Source organism: Carettochelys insculpta, chromosome 20, assembly GCF_033958435.1.
Source record: "Carettochelys insculpta isolate YL-2023 chromosome 20, ASM3395843v1, whole genome shotgun sequence".
Classification (NCBI taxonomy): Eukaryota; Metazoa; Chordata; order Testudines; family Carettochelyidae; genus Carettochelys; species Carettochelys insculpta.
This window is the reverse complement of record NC_134156.1, coordinates 18,092,211-18,117,486: the sequence shown is the minus strand read 5'-3', so window position 1 is coordinate 18,117,486 and position 25,276 is coordinate 18,092,211. Positions and strand designations below refer to the sequence as shown.

The window sequence follows — 25,276 nt, the reverse complement described above, 5'->3', positions numbered from 1 at the left end:
ACTTCCTTCCCTCCATTAGGCAGAGCTCATGGGCCTGTGGCTTGCTTTGATCCATCCTGTGAAGCTTTGGGCTTCCCTCCACCCCCACAACACACACACTGCAGAAAGAAGCTGGTGCTCCAGGGATGGAAATCCCTGTGTGGCTGGAGCTTCAGTGCTGGCTCACACTACTGTGGTAGGAGCGGGGTGGGAGAGGGAGAGGCAGGAGAAGTGAATCCTGAGCCTTGTGGGTCAGATCAAGGCAAGCCATAGACTGGATCCAGCCTGTGGGCTATAGATTTCCCACCCCGGTCTAAAATGTGTCTCCAGGTGGTGGAAGTTTCTGTGTAATTTTTAGAGCTTATTTTTTAATTTATTGTTAGAATGGCTTAAGGTCTTTGAGCATCCAAACATTTCAGTGTGTTAAATGTTTACGTCCAGCATGCTTGTTATGTCTGTAGGGCCTTTAGCACATTATATGCTCACTGTACATGGCCGTGGTTGGTTACCAACTTGAAATAAGGGAAGGAAGCGAGATATTGTTTTGGTTTTTTTTATTTTAGGGTTAAGTGTCTGAGCTGGCTGTAATAGGCAGGAAGATTTTTTTTGTTCCTGTTTGGCCGTGTCTACACTAGCCCCAAACTTCAAAATGGCCATGTAAATGGCCATTTCGAAGTTAACTAATGAAGCGCTGAAATACATATTCAGCACCTCATTAGCACGCAGGCGGCCGTGGCACTTCGAAATTGACGTGGCTCGCTGCCGTGTGGCTCGTCCAGAAGGGGCTCCTTTTCAAAAGGACACTGCCTACTTCGAAGTCCCCTTATTCCTATGAGCAGATGGGAATAAGGGGACTTTGAAGTAGGCGGGGTCCTTTTGAAAAGGAGCCCAGTCGGGACAAGCCACGCAGCGGTGAGCCGCTTCAATTTCGAAGTGCTGCGGCCGCCTGTGTGCTAATGAGGCGCTGAATATGTATTTCAGTGCTTCATTAGTAAACTTCGAAATGGCCATTTACATGGCCATTTCGAAGTTTGGGGCTAGTGTAGACTTAGCCTTTGTCAGTTATCTGACTTAAAAATACTTACTTTTATGTAGATTATTACATGCATAGAAAATGCAATATGTGCATTTTCATTCTGTGGAAACCTGACATTCCAGCAGTTTTAGGATTACGTTTTATACCACTGAAGGCAATATTACAAGTGCTGTCTATCCTTCTATTGGATGACAAAACTGGCTTTTGTGTGGAATTAGGAAGAGAGTAAATAGTTGGGAACTGAAGTTTAAACATTGGCTGCTGTCGGCATCCCTACTTTCTACAGTTTGTTACTCTTGTCGACTTTTTAGACATACATTTTCAAACTTTGTCCACTATTTTTAAGTAATATTTATTAATGCACCAGAAACATGCTCTCCAACTTACTTTTATCATGAATGTCACCATGCATGAAAATGCTAATAGTGCACATTCACAGTACATGTTAACTTAAATCAACTTCCATGTTTTCTTTTGTTTATTTGAAAGGTTAGAGGAAAAATATATTCTGAGCATTTGAACTTTACATATAGTAATTTTCGTAGCTGATTACATATAGTCAGTTTTCCTTTCTTGTTTGCATCAGCCATTAGCACATTTAACAAAGGAGGAGAACATTTTAAAAAATGATTGCAAAATCATAAATTGGCTGTTGGACTTGGGTTGGGGTAATATCTGATATTACCTTTTAACTTACTTTTGGAAATGGGCAAGATTCAAGTTGTTGTCCCTTGAGCGTATAGATCTAGTGCGCACATATGTCAAGTTCATTGTTATGGCAGCCAGCCGGTGTAAAACAACTGTTACAGTAGTGCTTGGTTTTTATCTGCTTTCATAACTGTCTTATTTTAAACTGTTTTAAAAGCAGAAAACCCCTGGATCTTAAGACTTGGACAAAAAAAATTGGAATTCTGTGTGTCAGAACAAACATTAGGCAGCAACTCTCTCAACAACACACTTGTTTTAAAATTGGTAATCTGTCTGGTTTACACTGAATGAAAACATTGTAGTGGTTGCAGTGAGCTGATCTTACGATTTTGTATTTGTTATGTGAGAGATTCCTTTCTATTAGAGATGTTAACTGATGATATTTAACCAGTTAACCAATTAAATGGGTGGCGGGTGGGAAGGAGTGGCTAGGCTGGAGTGGCCCCACTGCTTTGGATGGGAGCTGCTCAGTCAGGCTGGAGAGCCCCTGCCCGTGGCACACCTGGCACCGCTGCATGCCAGGGAGGCTCTGGCTGGGCTGGACCGCCCCAGCCTGCAGCACTCTTCAGCTGAGCCTGCTGCAGATGAGGGCTCCTCTAGCCACGCTGGAGCACACTGGCCACTGTGGACCTGGCATGGCTGAAGCAACCCCCACATATGTGGGCGGGGGGGGGGGTGGAGCTGCTCAAACCCTTACTAGTTAACTGTAACTGGTCACATCCCTACTTTCTACCAGGCTATTTAAGAGCTCCACTAAACAAGATCAAGTCATGATTCTTACCTCCAGCCCAGAATGGTAAGATTTGGGCATAACTTAACTTTTTGCTTGTACTGGATACCATATCCAAGGGCCCTTTTATTGAGGATACTTTTCGTGCCTTTTTCCTAGTGATTTGAAATCTGGATTCCTCTACCTTTGTGTCAGTGTTGCCACAGAGGATGTGTAAAGAGAAGTCAAATAATTACTTGGGATTTGTCTGCTGTTTTAAGTTAATTCAGATTAAGGTAGATTGTTTGAAGTAAAACATCTGTTCCTGAGTAAATCCTTTTGTAGCATTCCTATTCTTTTTGTTGTTTTGGAATAAGTGTTTGCAACCAAAGCTGTTTCTGAATAATGCCACATGTAGATAAGACATAAGCCTAAACCCAATTTATTGCTATAAAACCAAGGTTCAGTGTTGAAAAATGTATCCAGTACTGAGTAGGCATCTGTTGTGGCAAGATGTGGAAGGTGCTCCATGTGGAAGTTGAACATCTGCATTGAACCAGTTAGTTTTTGGATGACCTTCTGTGTCAGTCCCAGGTGAAGAATATTGCTGTAGTGCTGCCCTAGAGTGGTCTAAACATTGAATAATTGCAGAATGAAAGGAGAGTTGTGGAGGGCTGCTGGAAAAGCTAGAGCCTGTGAACTCAAATTACTTTTGTATAAAATACTCAGACCTCTTTCTCTAAATTAGGAATTGAAGGACAGAATGATTGGAAGAGGAACTATACATTTTAAAAAGTTGTTATTGGATAAATCATTATGAGCCTAGCTGCTGTAGATGAATTTATCGTGCTGTTGCTGTAAATCTGGGATGTTTTATTGTTTTGCCAGTGGAAGAAGAAAAAGAATAGTAGAAAGTAATTCATTGCTCTCTGATTAGCAAGGAGCATTCCGATTCTACGATTGGAGCAGAAAAGGATCATTCACATGTCTGACAAACAGGACAAGGTCTAGTCTGACAGCTGGCAATAATAGTTTTTACTGACAGGTGTATTAAATTAGCAAATCTGTTACAAGAATACAGGAGGAATTTCACATAAGACAGTCTTGTAGGCAGAAGTGTTGCCAAATGGGAAATGATTCATCGTCTCTGAATGGGATGAGCATTGAGCGGAAACAGTTTAAATCTCAGACTGGTTTGGCTCATAAAGAATCAAATACGTCATTTAAAACTATATCTTTTCCTATCTTGTGTCACAGTACATCCTGGATATCAAAATTATATTTTGGATCAAAATTTAATGGACTGGTTTGTTTGTTTTTCGCTTCTTTTTGGAAGGCTGTGTATGTTTTGGTTAGTTTTATGGCCTTTAAATATATCCATATATGCAGACTAAAAACACTCCAATATTTTGATTATTGTTATCCTTGCCTTTTGGTGGGAAGAGTGTTTTGTGTTCTTCAACTGTGTGACATGACTTAGGGTGTGTATACTACACAGCAGCTGGCAGGTGTGATTCCCATTGCTGGTAGACATACTTGTGCTAGGTCTGCTCAGACGAGTGACTGAAAATACCATTGTGGCTGCAGTGGCTCAGGCTGGCTGACTAACTGAATACGTGACTTTGGCGGTCAGGTGGGATTGTAATTGGGTGTCCAGCCAGAGTCGCTATCGTTTCCACAGCACTCATGCTGCCATGTTTAGGCATGAGTTTAAACAGAGCTGTTTCATGTATGTCTACCTGAACTGTGTATTGCACCTCTCAGTTGTTGTGTAGACATTTCTTGATGGGCAGTGGTAAAGCTACATTAATCTTGCGTCTTATGCATAAGTACCCATATATGTAATTGAACATATTACTTGTGTCCCTTTTACAGTCTTGTTTAATAAAGATGACTTGTTTTGTATGAAGCTGACAACATGCCTGGTGATGTATGGCCCACAAAGACAGGTCAGGTCTGTAGTATCTTGCAAAAATCTTTGTTCATTAGATTAGCAACACAGGATATATATGTGGATTCTTGGAGTTAAGTTGCTTATTGAGATGCAAAGGAGGTTCAATTAATAAGGGTAATCTTCAAAAATGGGGGAGGAAAGGCTTGTTGTGTTCTTTCTTGATGCTTTACTACTTATGAAGAAGGCTGGAAAGTTTTTTTTTTTATTTTTATAGTACTAGGTATTTAAGTCTAGAATCAGACTGAATCTAGGATAGACTGAAATCCATTGTCTTACGGATTTCAGGCCACTTGTTAAGAGTTAAGAATTGAGTGCATTAATTGTTCAGTTACAGTTATAAAGCAGCTCTTAGTTGCATCTGAACTCTTTAAAGATTAGTTGAAAAACTAGAGAAATTATAACAAGAGAAGGAAGACCAAAGACTTGAGTGGAAGGTGTTTTTAGTCATTCATTGTCTGAAACATTTTTCTTATAGGTAAGTATTAATGCCTAAGAAACACTTGGGAGACAGATTAAATATTCATGCCCATTTTAAGGCCTGATTGTGCTGCCAGTTGAAAACTGAGATTTTCAAGATGTATAGCAAAGCTGGGAATGAGTGAAAGTTGAAACTTTTGGTATTTCAACAGTTTTTTAAAAAAGTAGAGCCTTGCATTTGGAAAACAAAGCAATCAACCACTGCTCTTTCAGTATTTATACATCATAAAGAAACAAGGGTACAAATAAAATATTAAAAATAATAATATGGAGATCACCTTTAAAGATGAACTGAAAGATTATATAAAATCTATTTAACCTGCCAGGATTTAAATTTAGGCGACTGTATTTTCTGTGTTGAAACAGATGTTGAGCTCACAAATATCTATGGAGAGCATGGAATGCAGCTACGTGTTCTGTATTAGATGTCTGTGATGTCAAGAAAAGAGACTGAAGTTCTTGACATATAAGAGGAAATTTTATAACTTATTTAATGCATTCCTGGAAAGCATACATTTTCATTTAGAATAAGTGTCATAGGACTGTAATTCAACATTTCCTGAAACCAATAGACATTAAATAGTATAGGCCTAGGTAGTTACTGGAGTAGCATCAATAATAGTAGGATGTTTCAGTGTGACCATACTTGTAACCATCATCTAGGTTTGTGAAGAGACAGAATTCAGAGTTTTCCTGTTTACATTGGTTGGGAGATCTTTGTGATTTGGACAGAGACACTTGAATAGATCTGATCCCTAACAAGCTACCGTGCAGGAGGTTTAGTTAGTTAAAGTGCTCTCTTGTCAGTGCACCTTTTTAAAATTCAGGATGTTTTTGCCCAGATGGTAGTTAGATCATCAATGTATTTTATTGTTTCCTCTGCTAGAGAACATTCAGTGATGGAGAGTTTTACTGCATTGAAGTAAATCTTAAGGCTCTGCTTCTTGTAAAATGTCTCTTTCCTCTAGTCCGTTTTCAGAGATAGATGAAATATTTTGGACAGACCAAAGCTGTAAATTTTCTTTATCCCTGGTATCTTCAACTCCCCCACCCCCTTATTAATAGTTTGCATGTGCTTTTGGTAGGTAGTGAATTTGCCTTTCCATCCGTTTTGGTCCATTCATCTTCAGAGGAAGAAGGCTCCTGTATTCCTTTATGAGCTCTTGACATACAATTTGAAAAAAAAAAAAAAAAAAAAAAAAAAAGAATCACTAGTCTATTCAAGAAGTTTAGAAACAGAATCAATCTTGACTCTCAAATAATATTCTAAAATCACTGTCTTATGAGCCAGTTGTTAAGAGCTAAGAATTGAGTGTATTAATTGTTCAGTTACAGGTATGTGCAGCTCTTAATTGCATCTGAACTTTTTAAGGGCATTTTATACCTTTGTTTTAGAAGGGAATAGAATGTGTGCTCCTGGAGAAGTTTGCTTTCTCTCTCTCTTGAGTTTAATTGTCTCCTTTTCAAGATTTTAAGATTAGAGATACTAACTAATCTTTACCTGTGTTGCCTTTGATCACCAGTGGACCTCTTTTTTTTTTTCTGGGTAATTGTTCTTCAGGTTGTAGAAAATTTAGATAAAATTTAAGTGTAATTTAGATGATCACACCACCAACACAACTTTTAAAACAAATAACATAAGTTAGCTTTATTGAATTTCCTTCTCCAATCTTTATTGTGCTGCCCTGAAAGTAATCTATACTCTGAACTTGTTACAAATATGAGAAATTAAAATGGGTAATTTTTTACCTGCATATTGGCCTTTGACTGCCAAAACCCCCTGCTGTTCTTCAGATAAGCATTTTGGCAGTTCCTAGTTTATGCTTGTTAAAATTTGCCTGTTGGTTGGAGACTAGTTCAGTATTATTGGAATAATTTGCAGTGCATTTATGATGTAATATCTGCTTGTGATACATTCAAGAAGGGCGGTACTTAAGGTACATGGGAAGCTGAACAACATTTCTACTGTACAAAAATAGTGTACTAAAAGCCTCCTGGCTGGGTGACTAGTCTGAGAGGCTCCATCTGTGCTAGACCAGGAAATACAAAATTATCATGCTAACCTTTGTTCTCCCAAAGTTTCCCACCAGTGCTATCACTGGTTCGGTTCCATGTGCAGTGGGAGCGGTGGACATGCCAGGTGATCCTAGATGTAGGTGAACACATTGCTACTGTGTCATTTAGATGTGACCTGAGCTTGCAACAAGTGCTTCCAAAGTGGGAGTTCCTTAGATGTGAAATTGATGGTGTCCACGTAGAAACAAAATGGCATTTCTGTACAAGAGATCTATAAGTATACAGGAATAAGATCATAATATACTTTCCTTAGTGTGTTCATTGCAATGGATGCAGAACAGTTTTGTCCTTTACTCAGTGACCCCTCTGTCAAATAAATCTGGACATTGGATAGATTTTGATGTGAGTGGCAGAAAGCCCATCACCCAGTGAATCAAGGAAATGTGAACGTTAGTCCCTTATACTGAGAATTCTATGGGTATGTGTTTTGTTTTGTTTGTTTTTTGGCATCAAGTGTAGGGAGGAGGAGTGGAAAAGGAAGCTCTTTGTTTACAGTAAAACAATACTGTGAAGTAGACATGATGTTAAAACAGGAGTCTAAACATGGCAAATGTAGGCAGACTCCATCTGTCTGCGTCCGCAAGTCTTTCAGCCGTTCTAAGTGCAGACTATTGGAGTCTGATATTTTTTCTTCTTACGGAAATTCAAAATTGCTTTGGAGACTATGTCCCAGTGTTTTATTGCTGGACGAGATGATTGATTACTCCATTACTGGCTTAACTATTTATATTCACTGATGCAATGCCTATTTCTAACGTTTCTTCCATGATAAATGTATGGCATTTTCATATTCATTTTAATCTGCATGTGCGTCTAAGTACTTGCACATAATTGGTGTTTTGTTTAGTATAAGCAGGAAGCCAAAAATACTAACTGTAAAGTCTATGTTAAAGCTATAAGAATATCAGAACTGAGTATGATAAATGTAATGGCAAGAAGAAAAATGTACAATAACCGTAAAATAAGTGTCTGGTATATTTTGCAGGGCTTCAAATAGTATTTCAGGTTATGAGGACATGCTCTCATTTCTGGATTTCTTAAAATGCACTCATTTCTGGATTTCTTAAAATGGCGGGAACTTTGTTATTGATTGTGCTGTTTGTTAATCCATGGAGAACAGATTTGCTTTGTTCTTACTGACAAAATGCTTACACACAGATATTGTAAATCTTTTAAAACGTGTTTCTTTTTACATGTTGCGTATTATGTTTTATAGAAGATTCATATCAGCTAAGTTGAACTTCACAAATATATGTATTATGAAAGATAAATTAGAACTTTTATTATGATTAAAATGTCTATGGATGAAATTTCTGATGATAGAAATACTTCAAATATGCAATATAGAATGTTTTGTATTATATTCAAAAACTATTCTGCCTTGCACTTGGATTTCAGCCAAACTAATATGTTTTTCTTTTTTGAGGTTTTCTTTGCATGTTTGTTTTGATAAAATAATTGTGTGTTAATATTGCACTAAAATATCTTGATAACATTGTAATTTTTATCATTAGCTGAATCATTTGATAGTCTGTCTTCCAGATAAACAAATCTTTAATTAAAACCCAGGCTGTGAGTCTATATTTACTTTTTAAATCATTGAAGATCATAACTTTGAAAAATTATTACTGCCATTCGTTCCTGTTGTAATCTGAATAATTTGACTGTTTTACATTATAGATTTCAAAAAAATATTGGAATTCGTCTGACCTGAGAGAAGCTTGATTTCCAAGCAGCTGAAATATGCTGCAAAAGTGATTTGCATTTCCTAGTATTAAAAAGAGAGTGTCAACATGAAATCTAGTCTGTCTTCTGCCATTATTTTTTATTATTTGTACGCACAAGGACCATATTATATTTTGTAAGGCAGCACCTATCATGAGGCTGCTGCTGTCCTGATTGGAGCCTCTTGGCACAACTGTAATGGGGGATAAAAATTCAAAACATTATGGCTACATCTACACGAGCAGCCGCTGTCACCAGAAGTCACTGTCGACAGAGAAACCTTGGCAGTACCTCTGACAGATTGTCTGTCTGCTTCTGCACTCTCACTCTCCTGTCAGAGGCGGCATGGTAACGAGGCAATTTGAAGAATGCTAATGAGGCGCTAATGTGCATATTTAGTGCCTCATTAGCACAATGGTGGCCATGCGAATTTCAAAGTGCAGACATCAAATTGCAGGTTGACAGTGAAGATGGGGACAGCTGCAAAATAAGCGCCTCACTTCAATATTCTCTTATTCCGATCCAGTTTTATGGGAGTAAGGGAATGTCGGAGTGGGTGCTTATTTTGGAGCTGCCCCCATCTTCACTCTGAATCTGCAATTCCAAGTCTGCACTTTGAAATTCATGTCTGCCATTATGCTAATGAGGCAGTGAATATGCATGTTAGTTCCTCATTAGCTTGCTTCTAATTGCCTCATTAAAATGCCATTTCTGATGGGAGAGTGAGAATGTAGAAGCAACCTTAGTTTACGCATAAAAGCAGATCAAAACAGCAATCTGTTCTGTCAACAGAGAGCAGCTTCACTGCCCAGCCCTCTCTCTACAGAACAGCTGACTGGAAGCTCTGCAAACAGGGCTGCCCGGCGAACCGGAAGCTCTCTGTGTCGACAGAACTGTCTATATGGGCACTCTCTCGACAAAAGACTGTCGACAGAGGCGCTATTCCTGATTGGGAACAAGAATAAGGCTGCTGACTGAACAGCTGGTTGTTGTCAACAAACTCTCAACAGAGCTCTTTAGCCATGTAGACAGTCAGCGGGTTTTGTCTACAAAGGGTTTTTTCTATCCATAGAAGCTGCCTATGTAGACGCGGCGTAAGTGAATAGTGGAAGATGCCAAATGCCTTTGAGTCTGTCTGTTAATGTTTGTGGCTTTGCACCCACTTTTTAAAAATCATCTCTTTCTTTTGTAGGGACCTCAAAAAGGAAACTGTCTATATGGGGTGACAGTAAAAGTCACTATATACATGCAGAGTGTTTTCAAAAGTATAGCATAAACTGAAATCGAGATTCTTTTAGTTATGTGCCTCGTAATATTAGAGTTTAGAAAATTTCTATCTGAATTTGTAAGTTTGTTTTCCCTTTAAAAACTTGGGGTAGGTAATGGTTGTTATTGAGTGCTGTCAGTTTGGCATCCCATCGTGAAATCTCCATAATTAAAATACATGCTGTAACTGTAAACCAGAGAATGAAAAATCTTAACAATCGTCATTGCATGACAAAAGCCTACTTTTTATCTATATAGACCCACGACTGTTGATATGTTAGTGATTTTGGGTAACTTTCATTACTGTGTCTGCTCCAATCTCCTGAGGAGATATGGCATTGAAACATTTTAAATTCTAACCTCTAACTATGAAATTAAATGTGGTATGTTTACTGCTGTTGAATATTTCTTGATAGTGATAATCAAATACAACCTTTAAATTTTATTAACTTTATTGTTAACTGAAAATAACTCTTTATGGTGACGGTTTATAAACTGCAGTTCACTCAATTGAAAAATGCTCTTTTTGTTAAATCTGAGGACTCAGGAAGATTTCCAAGTGAATGAAGAGTAACTGAAAAAATAGCCAGTATCAGGATAAATAATATTATTTGTATATTTTCCAGTTAATATTCTTCATATTTTATCTTTCTGTATGTTTGCAAGGCTGCATGACAGTAATTTCTTTGCCTTAAGACTTCTTAATTAATTGCAGTTCCCCTTGTTAGATGTCTTAACATTTCACTTTATTTTGTCTCCTTTCTTGTAAAACAGAAAAGGAAAAGTTGTTGTAGCACTTCAGCAGTTAAAGAAAACAGCAGGAATTTGGATGGAAATGTTTAAAGTACTAGGCTGTCCTGCTGGAATTTGTGTGTATGTATGCTTTCTTGAACTTTAGTTCTGAGAAAAATCTCATCTGTAATGGTAGTAAAAATTCATAAAACACCTGTCCACAAAAAGTGTGTGTGTGTGTGTGTGTGTGTGTGTGTGTGTGTGTGTGTACGCGCGTGCACCTGAAGTAGTTTCATTCCAATCAGCAGTGTAATTGGAATGCAACAACAGTCTGGAGGAGGAAGGAGAATTTTTGGCAAGAAGAGTCAGAGCAGTTGGGAGCTTTATTCAGATTAAAGCATAGATGACCATTCATTATTGGTACGTGCACATTAACAACAGCCTAGCATTGTGTTTCTACATCTGGGACTTATTTTAACAATTGTATTGCACTCTATATTACATGCAAACTGCTGGGATCCAATTTCAGCAAGCCATATTAATGATTTCCATTAAAGAATGATGTTTGGGTACAGAAAAGCAATTTGTCTCTAAAATGAACTATTTTGGTGAGAACTAAAAGGCAGCATGTCTTTCCTTCCATCGTTCCGTGTGTTCCATAGGGTCAAAATATTTGTTTCTTTTTAAAGACCAGACTCTTGTGTTGAAATAACTAATGGTGAACCTATTGGTTAGATTTAAAAGACTGAAGTAGCTTTTCTGTGGTGATGACATGTGAAAAGATGGAAGAATATGTTTACTAATCTTAGTTTTGGAGTCAGGCCTTTTTTCCTCTTTAAAGTTATTGCTGGCTGTTGTCACAGTATTGGTTGCTTTTGGATGTTGGCAGTAAGTGTTCATTTATTTGTAGGTTAGCCGTTTGCTGTGCTTTAAATGTATTTGTTTGCAGTTTCTTTCCCTGTTCCTGCAGCTGAACATATTTGACTTCTGTGGCCAGGTGAGGGATTTTTAAAATTCTGCTTTGACCTAATATCAAGATATTTCTACATATGTCCTTGGTGCTATGAACACCTGAATGTTTTACTTTGGGATGAAATACTGATATTTATCAGAATTAAAACTCTTTAATTGTCAAGTGCTTCAAGAAAATCTTATTCTTTGCTCGAAAAATATTTAAGCATTTCTTCTTTTAAGTAACTTTTTTTAATCTAATAATGTTTATGTGAAGCTCTCAGAGTAATTTATAGAGGCTAAATATTCTTTGTGTTAAGTTCAAGGGCAATATTTTCTCTAATTTTTTCTACCCATGAGTGGAATGAATTGTGTTGTGTGAGATGTGGGGTGATGCGTTACACATTACCTTCACATTGGTGCATATAACAAAATTAATGTGATGGGGTGGGGCTAAGGGGTTCTGAGTATGGTGGGGGGGGTCATGCTTGGAGCAGAGGATTGGGGTAAAGGACTTTGAGGGCTCCAGCTGTGGGTGTGGGCTCTGAGGTGGGGCTGTGGGCATACAAGGGTTCTGAGTGAGGGGTGCAGGCTCTGGGGTACAGCTGGGGAGGAGTGACTTGGGGTGTGGTAGGGGCTCAGGTCTAGGTGCTAGGTGCAAGAGCGGGTGCGGGTTCTCGGCTAGGGATGTGGGCTTGAGGGAAGGCTGTGGATGAGGGATTTGGAGTACAGAAGGGGGCTCTGGGTTGGGGGTTTCTCAGGGGTGGGGCTGGGGATTGGAGCTCTGGCTTACCTGGGCAGCTCCTGGGCATCAGCACTAATGGTGGGCTTCCTGGTGCCTGCCTGTCCTGAGGCACTGAGCTGTGCTACATATGCGGTCAGCGGTTATCCTGCATTTTGGGCATGAGACTCTGCTGCATGCTGCACAAGCTGTTCTCACTGCAGGGGATAGGAAACACCTGGAGCACTGTAGTCCCCCCACCTAGGAGTCAGACCTGGCCACTTCTCCCCCCACCCCCACTGCAGCGCAGAGCTGCTCCACACGGGGAATGGTGAGGAGGGGTCCCTCTCCCTCAGTTGCAATAGCTCTCTGCTGGGATCAGTGGGGAGTGGCCCTGCTGGCCGTTGCAGCAGTGGGACTTGGAGCAAGGCATCTCTCCTCCTTACTGTAGTCCCAAATGCCTGCGTAGTGCTTACTGGGAAGCTGCAAACAGGAAGTGCAGCTTAGCAGGAACTTGGATCTAGGACCCCAATTACAAATTAGTGCCCAATTCCAGACTAGGCCCTGTACAAACACACACATATGTAAGTAAAATCTTAAGACAAACAATAGATGAGTACCAAGCTGGACAGGGAGCGCAATGTTATAGATACTAGCTCACAGCACTTTGATGAGTTAAATGGTATTTCCAAGTTTCTGTCATTGGGGATACCGAGGCACGGGTTAAATGACCTAGCCAATGTTGCTTACATTCCCTCAGCAGAGCTGGATTCAAAGTACTTATGGATCTATTTCCAAGACGCTCCCTAGCCCACAGGCAATTAACAACAAACCAACTAGTATTGTTAGACCGGAGTCGGCAACCTTTCCAAGGCAGAATGCCAAAATTTGACCTTTTGACCTCTGTGTATGATCCAAGTCGCTAATTGTCCTACTAACAACAGCTTCATTAATAAATATTAAGATGCAGAGCTTTCCCAGTAGGTGGTGGTTGGTAACATTATCTGGTCGTCTGTTTAATCCACAGGCAGCGCATGGCATTGAGCAAACTCCCAGCTGCAATGGGGAGGAGGGGCAGGGCTGAGCCTCCACTTCCCGTGCTGATGAAAATTGGCTCACGTGCCACTTTTGGCACCTGTGCTGGGGTTTGCTGACCCCTATGATAGACTCTGAGAGAGATTCTAATTCTGAAGGTATGTCACACTTAGAGCTGCAGCTGTGCCAACGTAACGATTTAGTGTTTCAAAGTAGATGTTACTGAAGCCAACAGGAGGGGTTCTTCTGTTTGGTGTAGGAAATCTACCTCCCTGAAAGGTGGTGGAAGAATTCCTTCATAAACACAGTGCTTGTCTATGCTGGTGATTTGGTTGAGCCCTTGTACTAATTGTGAAGTCAATGTGGGGGCATTTTGGGACAGGTTCTGAAAGCAAGTGTCAGTTGGTGAAAGCAACAGTGTACATTGACACCTGCATCAAGATAACTACATTAGCATTGACTCCGTGCCTCTTGTGGAGGTGGAATTATTGTCAGTGTTGCAGATGAGTTATGTTGAGAATGATATTTTAGTTTATGCATCTATGCAGTTAGGTTGATGTAAGCTGCCTTGCGTCAGCCTGACTCTGTACTGTAGACCAAGTCTTGGTCTATATTCTCTTATAGGACACACATTGGCTTGATGGGCAGGAGCCACTGTAATTCATCACAGAATTAGATCTGCTGCAAATTCACATGGACTCCACATTCTAATATTTTTAGTGAGTTTTTGAGTGAAGAAAGTGAAAAACAACATATATTTAATTTTGGTCCAGCTGGGGAGAAAGGAGTATCTTGCACTGCTAGACAAATTCAAGTGGAATTTCTACAATGCTGCTTTCCCTAATGCCTACAGTAGGTGGTCATAAGCCACGAGTGGGAGATTAGAGTGTGGTGTGGAGACTTTATATAAAGTAAACTCAAATATGATGCTGACAAGTTGTGTACCTATATGTGTCGTAATTACTTTGCTTGTATATGTGTTTCTTTTCTCTGCTTGTCTTCTTTAATGGTAAGGTCTTTGGGGCAGGGTTTATCATTTCCTCTATATTTGTGGATAGCACAATAGGGCCTTGATCCTAACTGGGGTCTTCTAGAGTTACAGCAATACAAATTAATCATCATAATACTTGACAATATCTAGCAACCCTATTGTACCCTCCCACAATATCTACTACTACAAGTTGAACCTCTCTAGTTCAGAACTCTCTCATCTGGCAAACTCCATATTCCAGCATGATTTTAGTTAGTTGAATGACCACTTATAATGGGTGTGGCCAAGTTTTCCGTGGTCCCACAAACTTTGTTTACAGCCAGCAGGCCTGGCTTTCAGTGTTCTGTGCTGTTATTTAGTTGTAATTTACCTCTAAATGTCTTCTAACAGGCCAGTAAGCAGTGGAAGTGTTTGTAATGTGCTAAAAAATATTGACCTCTCACGGTCCGGCAAATTTTCTTGTCTGGCACTGGTCAGGTCCCAAGAGTTTGGATGAGAGAGGTTCAACCAGTATGTATCAGAAGAGTAAGTAAACTGATCAGTGAAACAGTTATTTGTATAGTTTGTCAGATCAGTGGATTTCATGGTCAGCACCACATTAACATGAATTCATGTTTCTATCAAAGCTTTTGTTATTTAAAGCTGTCTACAGACTAAGGGAAACATAATTGTATTTGCATATACTGAATTCACACTTTGAAAGTTTTATTTGTAATGTAGGATTAGAGACTTACTTTAAAAAAAAACAACTTTAGATTCTAGAATACTATTCAATAATATATACAGACTTGTACTTGCATTATGTGGGCACATGCTTATAAAGAATGTGTCTCAAACTCTCACAGTAAATTAGGCACAAAAGATTGCTTTTTAATTATTCTGCACTTGAAATGAAAACATGTAAGTGTAACAGAGATATTTAAAAATTCAATTTTTAAGCAATTTTTTTTTCTTTTAAAGAGGGTAATTCACATCCTGGGAATAACTGAGCACTTTACAACCTAAGTCCACTTATTTTTTTCATGCTCTTCTGAGGCTTTCATTCTTAATCATATGTATATTTTTACAGAGGAGTAAAGGGATTTTGAAGTTGCCCAGGTACTTCAAAGTACTGATGGGTTAGCCGTGGCTACATGTGAGCTGACGCTTCAAAGTTGCCGTGGATGAGAATTAGCTTCATGAAGTGCTGCATATGCACCGCAGCACTTCGTTAATAATCTCCTGACACCCTACTTACCATGCTCCCTTTGACGTAGGGAGCTAGTATAGACACAGCCCCTGAGAGTGAGTATGGGGATTTACCATGGTATATAACAGGCTGTTGACTGACTGCGTGCACAGTCCTGGGTAGTGACATTATTGTCTCTACTTTCTGGCTAAACTGGCATTATACAGTGACACTTACTGTGGCAAACAAATGAAATTTATTTTAACTAAATTAATAAATGCTTAAATATTAATTATTTTTGTAAATAATCAAATGTTATAATGGAATTTTCTTGCAGACCCCTTATCTGCACTTTGGGGAATCCCAGAGTTCCGCAGAACCCCATTTGAGAAACTGTTTTAGAACATCATTGTGTTCTTTTTCTCTGTTACCAGTGGTAAAATTCACATTCGTGTTCTGATTTACATTACTCTCCTCTCAGATCTTCTCTTTCTTACATCCTACCATTCCCCTCAGAACAGACTCCATATCAATATTTTCCAAGAAGCTTCTATTTTTGTCTTTTGCTTTCAGCTAATCTCACTAGTTCTCTGAAGTGAGATGCAACTGCACAGTGCTTTTTTTGTGCAGGTATTGCCAGTACTGAGTACCAGCCCCTTGGCAGCCTCAATGACGGGATTGGCTGAGTGGTTGGGTGGAGGAGCTGAAAAAAAGCTCTGCAACTGCATCTTTTGCTTCTTGCATTGCTTATCCTGTTTCCAGTAGTAGTCTTGAGTTATTTGTGTCTTCAGATTGAAATTTCTTCTTTGGGACAGGCACCTTGTCTTATATGAATTTACTATGTATTTTTTTTTTGGTTGTGTGACTAAAACAATAATACTGTGACATCAGAATAATTTCCATAGCAATAGACCCTAGTGTTATAAAAACAATAACATAATTTTTGCTTTGGGTTTATTCTACAGCAAAGTTAGGTTATGCAAGAGGGAGCTGTTCAGAAATTAACAAAAGAAGTAACAAGTGTACAGAAACCTTGTAACCAATGTAAATTATTTTTTGTATAATGTTCAAATTTGCACACATGAAAATTCCTCTTGAAATTTTGTCCTCAGTCTGAATTTTCCCTTAATTTAGGAATTGTCCAATCTTAATGTGTCATCTCTTACAAACAGAAGAATGGATTTAAAAATTTGCTGTTACTTTATGTAACATAAATGAAAATTCAAATAACGGTGAAACTTGGGAAATATGTGTGTGATTCAACACATGGGATTGAGCATGGTTTGGCATAGTGGCGTGCAGTGAAAACTGGAAAGTAGGATTCACTCAACTCCAATTTTGAAAACACAAATGTGTTGGAATAGTAAATAAAATAATCTTATTATTACACAGCTAACATGAACTGTTATATTCACTGTAAATATTTTTTCAGCCACACGTACATACTGAATGTTCCCAATGTATTAAAGCAGGGGTGGACAACACTTTCTCATCGGGAGGCCACATGGGAATTTTTATTTGTTCTGGGGGGCAGAACACAAAATACACTCATCCCTCATTAAACGACTGCTTTACTTACAAGTACTCACTAAAACAAGGGACACACATACCTACCTACCTTTTGTACACTAGAGCCGTGTCTACACGTGCACGCTACTTCAAAATAGCAGCACTAACTTCGAAATAGCGCCCGTCACGGCTACATGTGTTGGGCGCTATTTCGATGTTAACATCGACGTTAGGCAGCGAGACGTCGAAGCCGCTAACCCCATGAGGGGATGGGAATAGCACCCTACTTCGAAGTTGAACGTCGAAGTAGGGCACATGTAGATGATCCGCATCCCACACCATCGAAATAGCGGGGTCCGCCATGGTGGCCATCAGCTGAGGGGTTGAGAGACGCTCTCTCTCCAGCCCCTGTGGGGCTCTATGGTCACCGTGTGCAGCAGCCCTTAGCCCAGGGCTTCTGGCTGCTGCTGCTGCAGCTGGGGATCCATGCTGCATGCACAGGGTCTGCAACCAGTTGTCGGCTCTGTGGATCTTGTGTTGTTTAGTGCAGCTGTGTCTGGGAGGGGCCCTTTAAGGGAGCGGCTTGCTGTTGAGTCTGCCCTGTGACCCTGTCTGCAGCTGTTCCTGGCACCCTTATTTCGATGTGTGCTACTTTGGCGTGTAGACGTTCCCTCGCAGTGTCTATTTCGATGTGGTGCTGCCCAACGTCGAAGTTGAACGTTGACGTTGCCAGCCCTGGAGGACGTGTAGACGTTATTCATCAAAATAGACTATTTCGATGTCGCTACATCGAAATAAGCTACTTCGATTTGGCTTCACGTGTAGACGTAGCTTAGATGAGTGAACTCCCTCCACTAATATGAGCCTTATGCCCATCCCCACAGACCCAACCCACTGCTGCCTGAAACCCTGCAGGTCCTGCAGACCCAACCTGCCTCAGCCTGAACCCCCCTGCCCTCCCCGCGGCCCCAACCCGCTACAGCCTCACCTCTCCCCTCGCTGGCTCCGCGGCCTCACCCCACAGCAGCCTGACCCCTACCGTCCCCACAGATCCAACCCACTGCAGCCTGAACCCCTCGCAGACCCAACCGGCTGCAGCCTCAACCCCGCCGCCTGCCCCATGGCCCCAACCTGCTGCAGCCTGAAACCCTGCCAGCCTCACAGATCCAGCCTGCAGTAACCTTAACCCCCCACCACCACCTGCCTCACAGACCCAACCCACCGCAGCTTTAACATAGTGCCCTCCCCATGGACCCAACCCGACGCAGCCTTAACACCCCCTGCCCTCCCCAAGGACCCAACCTGCCAGTAGGTTTTAACCTTCCCTCCTGCTCATGGCCCCAAACTGCCCCCAGCCTTTAGCCCTCTCCAACCTCCCGAACCCACAGTTTCAAAAGAAGCCACGTGCTGCCACTCCTTTGCCGAATTAGGAGCACTTGGAACGAATCAGAGACTTTAACGTGTATTTTAATGGGAATTTAGTGTCCCTCTTACAAGTTTTCACCTATGAGCAGAAAGATGGGAACCAACTGTGCTCGTATAATGAGGAATGAGAGTAGCCCCAAACTGCATCCCAGACCCCCAGGCTTAACTGCATAAAATATCAAACAAGTCACTTTGCAATAACATGGGTGGATCTAATTTTCTACACATGCACATTTTTCAAGCATCATTGTTCAATTAATATTTCATATGTCAAAAAAGCCCCCAACCTTAACCCCATGCAGCCCCAAATGCAGAATTAACTACATCAGACAGGAGCTCTGTGTTCTGCTGGGCTGCCATCTCCTCCTCACTGCAGCTGCACAGATTCCCTCAGCTCTCCTACTCCTTTCTCCCCATGTACAGTGCATGTGGCTCTTTGTCCTGCCACACTGAAATAATGGGACTCGATTTAATTGGTTTAATGGCTGGATCCCTCCTGCTGGCCATTAAGCCAATTAAACTGAGTTCTACTCTTCCAGCGCGGCAGAGCAGGGAGCTGGAGAAGGAGCGAGTGGTGGCACTTAAAGAGCCGCAGGCGGCTCTGAGTTGCCCACCTGGCTTTCAAAATGGTGCCACTGTCAACGCTGCAGGATGGATGAAAAGGTTTGGCGGGCTGGATTCTGGCCTGCAGGCCACATGTTGACCACCCCTGTATTAAAGCAATGGTGGGCAACCTGTGGGCCACTTGGGTTTTATGAATGGCCATTGAGACATTTCCTTTATGGCTGCCCATACACAGAGTTGCCAGATTCTTTTGGTTTTCATCTATGTATTTTTTTTCTACTTGTTTTATCAAAGAGACATGCTTGTGAGGTGAGGTGCATGCTGATTGCACACAGCATTCACTGAGATCTGTGTACTCCCTCTGTATCCAATGAAAGTGTTGCTACAGTTCAGTTAGCACCCCTCACACATTCTAAATATGCAATTGCAGTTTGCAAAACTACACTATCCCAGGAGACCATCTTGGTTATGACAAACTTGTGGCCCACTCACTAGCATAGGTTGCCCATCAGTACACTAAAGCATTACAGAAATTATCTGTTTCACAATTAAAACATATGTAATGGTAAGAGTCAGTTGCCAGCAACATTCTCTTGCTCTCTAGTTTTAACACATTTCACTGAACTTGTTGCAACATAAGGCCTCATATATATGTTAGTTGCTAAATGATGACCTAAATATACCTGTGAAGTTGGTGTGCAAATATATTTTGGCACATGTATTTATGTTTCTGGAACATTCCTGTTGCCCCTTCCAGATTGGTGTACTGCAGTGCTTTCCTCCCTGATTTGTCTAAAAAACATAAACTGGTATAAAATGTAGCTGCCCACTTACTGAGTTGCATTTCATGCATGGAGCACATTCCCTCTCCTTGGTCATTTCCAGTTCATTTCATGGTATAATGCAAGATGTTCGTTTTCATCTGTAAAGTCTTTTGTGATTATGAGTCTAATTATCTGGGGTCCTGTCGGCAATACAAGTTGCATTGGGTTAACTAAAGTTTGTGTGGGTTTTTAAAATAGTTTTTTCTTGTTCACTGGGGCAGACGCTTACGGGCATACACCTGAAAATTATTTAAGCCTGACTTACACAAATTGATTTCAATGTGCCTGCACAGGTATTTCTACTAATGAAACAAAAATATTTTTTTAAAGAACCTAAACACTCAGTTAAATTAGTGCAACTGGTACTCAGGGCTTTATGCTATGTCTACATCATCATTTCTGGCAAACATTTACCATCCCAGCTGCTTACTAGTGCAAATGCAGTAGTGTGGTAACAGTAGTGGGGCTTTTAGAGTATACAGTTTTTCTTAGAGATGATAATAATAGTGTTGAAAAATGTGTTGAATGCTGGCAAAAGCAAGAGCGTTAGCAACACAAGTTGTCTATCCCAGGGATCAAAAAAAAGTAATTTTGATAAGCCTTTGGAACAGGGAGAGAAGCTCACTCTCTTGGGAGCTGGGGTGAGTTAGAATGCTGGAATGAACAGGGCCTAGACTTGTTCAGATGGGGACTGCAGTGACAGGGGGAGCATTTAACGGGCCAGTGGACGGGCAGCAAAGGTAACACATAACTGCCATCCTTCTGGTGCCTATCCACACTCACCAGTCACAGCAGTGTGCAGTCAGTGTGAGCCAGAAATGAGATGGAGAAATGGGACTCTGCTGACAGAGATCCAGCATGCAGCAGGGGTTGTACTGATGGACTAGAAGGGAGAACGGATGGTCCTGCATGCTGCAACTTCATCCCGCCACCAGCCTTACACAGCCATGCCCATGGTTGTCCGTGGGATTTACACCTCTGCCCTGCGCATGCGCGCATGCACGTGCACGCACACACGCTATTGGTGGGCATGTGGCTGGCAAGCAGGGATCTGGCCAGCAGCATGACCTGCCAGTACTAATGGGAGAGGGAGAGAGAAAATACAGGGCAATTGATCTATTTTTAAGAAAAAGCCACGATGTCTGCAGGAGGGCTTAAATGTGGGACTGTCCCTTTAAGAATGGAACATCTGATGCCTTTATCTTTAATGGAAGAACCAGTAATAGTGGCTAGAACGGGGACTATTGTTTTCAGACTAAATTGACAGCTCTGTTGTTAGCACCCCTTGTGACTGATTTGTAAAGAGAAGTCACATGGAAACTGGAAAATATGTATCACATGGTCTGCTAATTAGAGTAATATTTTACTTCATTTGTGGTATGTTCTAATGCCCAGTTCAGCGTGGCTTTGTTATGCTAGAGTCTGCTGCATGCATTGAATGTGATAACAAACAGCAATGGGGTAGAGGAGAGGTACAATCGATGTATAAATTTGTACATATTGTGTATAAAAAGTTGCATACAGAACTTTTTTCCTGCATATTTTATAGTGCACATCAGTTGCAACTGTGTCTCAGCCTTCGTTAATTACTTCTGGTGGTCATAAAAGAAGCTGGTCTTGGAGAGGGCAGTCCCTTGCAGATAAGTTCAGAGAAGCATATTGCTCACACAGAGGAGGTATTTATGATGAGTATTGTATATCTCCAATGTGAATTCACCGCATGGACTGTAGCCACCAGCGCCATTGAACTTTAGGAACTTCAGAAAAAGCAGTATCTATTGGAAGGACGTATTTCAAGCTAAGATTATAAGAAGCAGGTCAGCTCCTGACCACCTCTATTACTCCTTTTCCTAGCCAGCTTTGGGAATTTCCACCGTTTGTATGTGCCAAATAAAAAGTTTGGGGTTTTTACTAATAGTTTTAGGCCTCGAGTGGGTGCTCGTAATTTCCAAGTAAGTGGGTCCTGCTTGTTGAGAAGGTTCCTGAATCTCTTTGGCCTGGGAGTGCATTGCAAAGATGCACCATTCTCATGAACTAGAGGTATTGGTAAGTAATTTCTGTATGTCACCTTGTCCCTGTCACCTTGTAACTTATTTCCACCTTTGCAGGCAATTATCTTCATTCTTGATTTTTTTTTTTCCTGCTTTTTAAAATCTATTTCTGGAAAAAGAGGGTTATTGTTAGTGCAAGCATTTTTTCCCCTTTTGCCAACACATGACAATTTTGCCTTGGTTTTGAAATTGCAAAGAAATCCCTGAATCTTTTTGGAAAAAAACATTGTTTTCAGTTTCTAAAAATAAACGAGACATGTCTGGAGCCACCAAACTATGGTAATAGAGACAATCTATTCTGTTCTAATGTTTATCTCGGGGCCCAGCATCTTTCTCCATTTCCCATTGTTTCTTCAGGGACCACAAAATTTCTTTCATAGCTATCTGATTACTCACTACTAATATCCTTTCAAAAAATGTTATTACTTGCACATGATTGCTCTGTATCATCCCTTTTTTTCCTTCATCTTACACACCAATAGTCTTCCATTTGACTAAGTAAGGACTACCTCTCTTTTAAAATTACAGTATTAATTGCAATATTTTAATAGTGTATTTGTTTGAACAGTAATACGATTAGAAACAAAATAAGCCATATTTCTGAAAATAAATTAATGTAAACAAATTGATAACTATTGCAATGGGTGCTAAATATAAACTGGTTCATTACCAGAGGGTAAAGAAATTGTAAAAATGTTCTTGTTTATTAGGCAGGGATATCAACATGCACTACAAATACTTGACTGTTTTGGCTGCATAGAATCACTGAATACTAGAACTGGAAGGAACTTGAGAGGTTATCAAGTCTAGTCAACTGCACTGCAATGAGTGTAGCCCTACATCACCTGTTTCTTCTGTCTATTCCTCTCAAAATATAATTTCTTCTCTTGTGAAGGTCTCAGCCCCCTTTTAGGGGGTTCTATCAAACAGAAGAGAGTTTTAAAAATAGGAATGCATTTATGATTCATGGTAGCTTTTTTGTTTTTAATCACCTTGAAAAATTAAATATTGGGATGTTCTTAAATTTGGACTTTTTCTGTTCTGAATGGCCATATACAACCGCACGCATTTGGATTTTTCCATCGCTTCATTTTTAGTGTGGGATGTTGCAAAAGAGTTCTTACAGTGAGTCTGCAGTCTGATTCTCCAAGACCCTACCCAGCTTCTGGTGCCAATTCAAAAGGTTGTTTATGAAGTTTCATGTAGTGAGGGTGAAATCTTTCTCTGGGGCTTCAGAAGAAGGCAGATATTGTGGAGCCACTTAAGCAGCAAGGCAAAAGTTCATCTGGTTAGTTTACTTGATAGCTACTGTGAAAGCAGGAATACCAGTCAATCTAGACTGGTGAGTCTGACTAATGCACCAAATTTTTATGTGAGAAATCTTGCTATTTATACAGAATTGAAGAGAAGACAGATTTCTGCTATTTAGAACTAACTAGGTCAAACCTATTTTAGGTCTCTGCTGGTGTTCAGACATTTAATTCTTTTGTTGCTTGTAGATAGGTAAAGCAGAAAGATACTAAGTGAAAAAATATAAAGGTACGTCAAACATCAAATGAGTGAAACCATCCTTACTCTATAGACAGTTTAAACAAGCCTTTTTGCGTGGACAGAGATTTCTGCGTGGAACATTTTGAGACCAGATCTCTCTCACTATTGTTTTGAAATATTTTAGAACATCATTTTATATAGGCATGTCTCTGTTATTCCCCCAGACCCATTTCGTTTTCAAAATAGATATGCATTTTTACAGAAAAAACACTTTAGATACATAGCATAAAAATGTAATCTTAGAAAATTACTTTGATTCTCTGTAAAAATTGTCCTGAAATGGTTGTAACTTACCTTCAGGTTATTTTTTATTTATAATGGTATTTAGAGTGGTGTATTTAATATTTATCTGTGTTTTTAGTAATAAGTTCCTTTCACTGTTCAAAAATTAAATATTTAATAAACTGGAATGTACTGCATATAGGGCAAATATTTTCTGAAAGAACCACATTTTTCTAATGTCATGGCTTATAGTTCAAGTAACTAATACATTGGTGTATGTGCCTAGCGTAAAAAAGTCTTCTGTCAGCCTACATTACTTTATAATTTTTAGCTCTTTAAATTGAAGTAACTTCTGATCTGACTCTTAATTTTCATATAAGGCAAAGTTTGTTTAGCAGACTCCCACACATGTTCCTTACATCTTCATACTGCCTCCTTAAATTCTTTATTATGTTTTACTAACTACACCATGGATATCCTCTGGAGATTTGTTACTTTTTTCTTCTAATGAAAAGTGTGAATTTAATATATTTTAAAAGCTGTCTTATGCTATCATAGCAACCAGTTTTCAAAGGGAGACAATGAAACTGCAAAATTAGAATCAAGAATGACAGCTGAAAACTCATTTGGTAACTCTATAAATGATTTATTCCTTTTAAATGTTTAATTTGTGTGTGGTTATATGGGGGAAGTTAACTCTATGTGCAGTAACTTATTACTGTCCATTAGGAATTATGCCAAGAAGGCATATGGCATAGGACAGGGTTTTCCAAACTTGATATAGCTGAAACCTGATTTTTTTTCAATACTGCTTTTTGCAGCTCAAAAATATAAATGCATGTAAAAATGAATGAAAAATGAATACATTCCCACTGTTTTATTTATTCACAATAATAATAGTACATAATAATATAAATCTTTATGTAAAATACTGAAGTGCCTAACTTATTGTTATTACCTTAATTAAGAGAAAAAATACGAAATGTACCAAATAGGATCACACGTGATAATTTGTATATTTTCTCAGGACTGGTTGTTTTTTTTTTTTTTTCCCCTCAAGGACCAGTACTGGGCTGCAGATGACACTTTAGGAAATGCTGGTATAGGGGAATCACCCTGATGTGTTGTAGAGGAACTTGCCATTCTGTTCTTTCTTTATGCACTTCCATCCCTCTTGCACAAATTATCTTGTGATGAGGTTAGATTAAAAAAATGGCCTTTCTGAAGGGCTGGAAGACATATATATGTACTGGAAGCATCACCTCTCTCTAACTTGCATCACAACTGCCCCTGGAAGGAACATCTGGCTCATCCTTCTGTGTTTATTTTGCATAACATTAAAAATAGCCCATGATCATAATTTGTTTTCTTGCAAACATCTTTGATGTTTATTTTTTTATTTATTTTATTTATTTAAGTTTGCACTGGGTTTGCTGGAATGCTTTGAAGATAAAGAAATTCTGAAAATATTAATGACCAGTAATTTCATTATGTATTTCTTGTTTCCTTTGCAGTACTATGTGCAAAAAACTTGGTGAAAAAGGATTTTTTCCGTAAGTAGCTATTAAAATTTATGAATTAATATGTGTAGTACATGTTACA

At 39.7% G+C, this 25,276-nt stretch overlaps 1 protein-coding gene across 3 annotated transcripts in view; it reads left to right on the top strand.

Moving 5' to 3' along the window:
- SMURF2 (SMAD specific E3 ubiquitin protein ligase 2) overlaps positions 1–25,276 on the top strand; it is a 131,746-nt gene that overhangs the window by 23,660 nt on the left and 82,810 nt on the right. For all 3 annotated transcript variants that reach the window (XM_075014559.1, XM_075014558.1, XM_075014557.1), the window contains exon 2: positions 25,189–25,227. In XM_075014559.1, the coding sequence (XP_074870660.1) occupies positions 25,189–25,227 (39 nt within the window). The remainder of the gene's footprint in view (positions 1–25,188; positions 25,228–25,276) is intronic.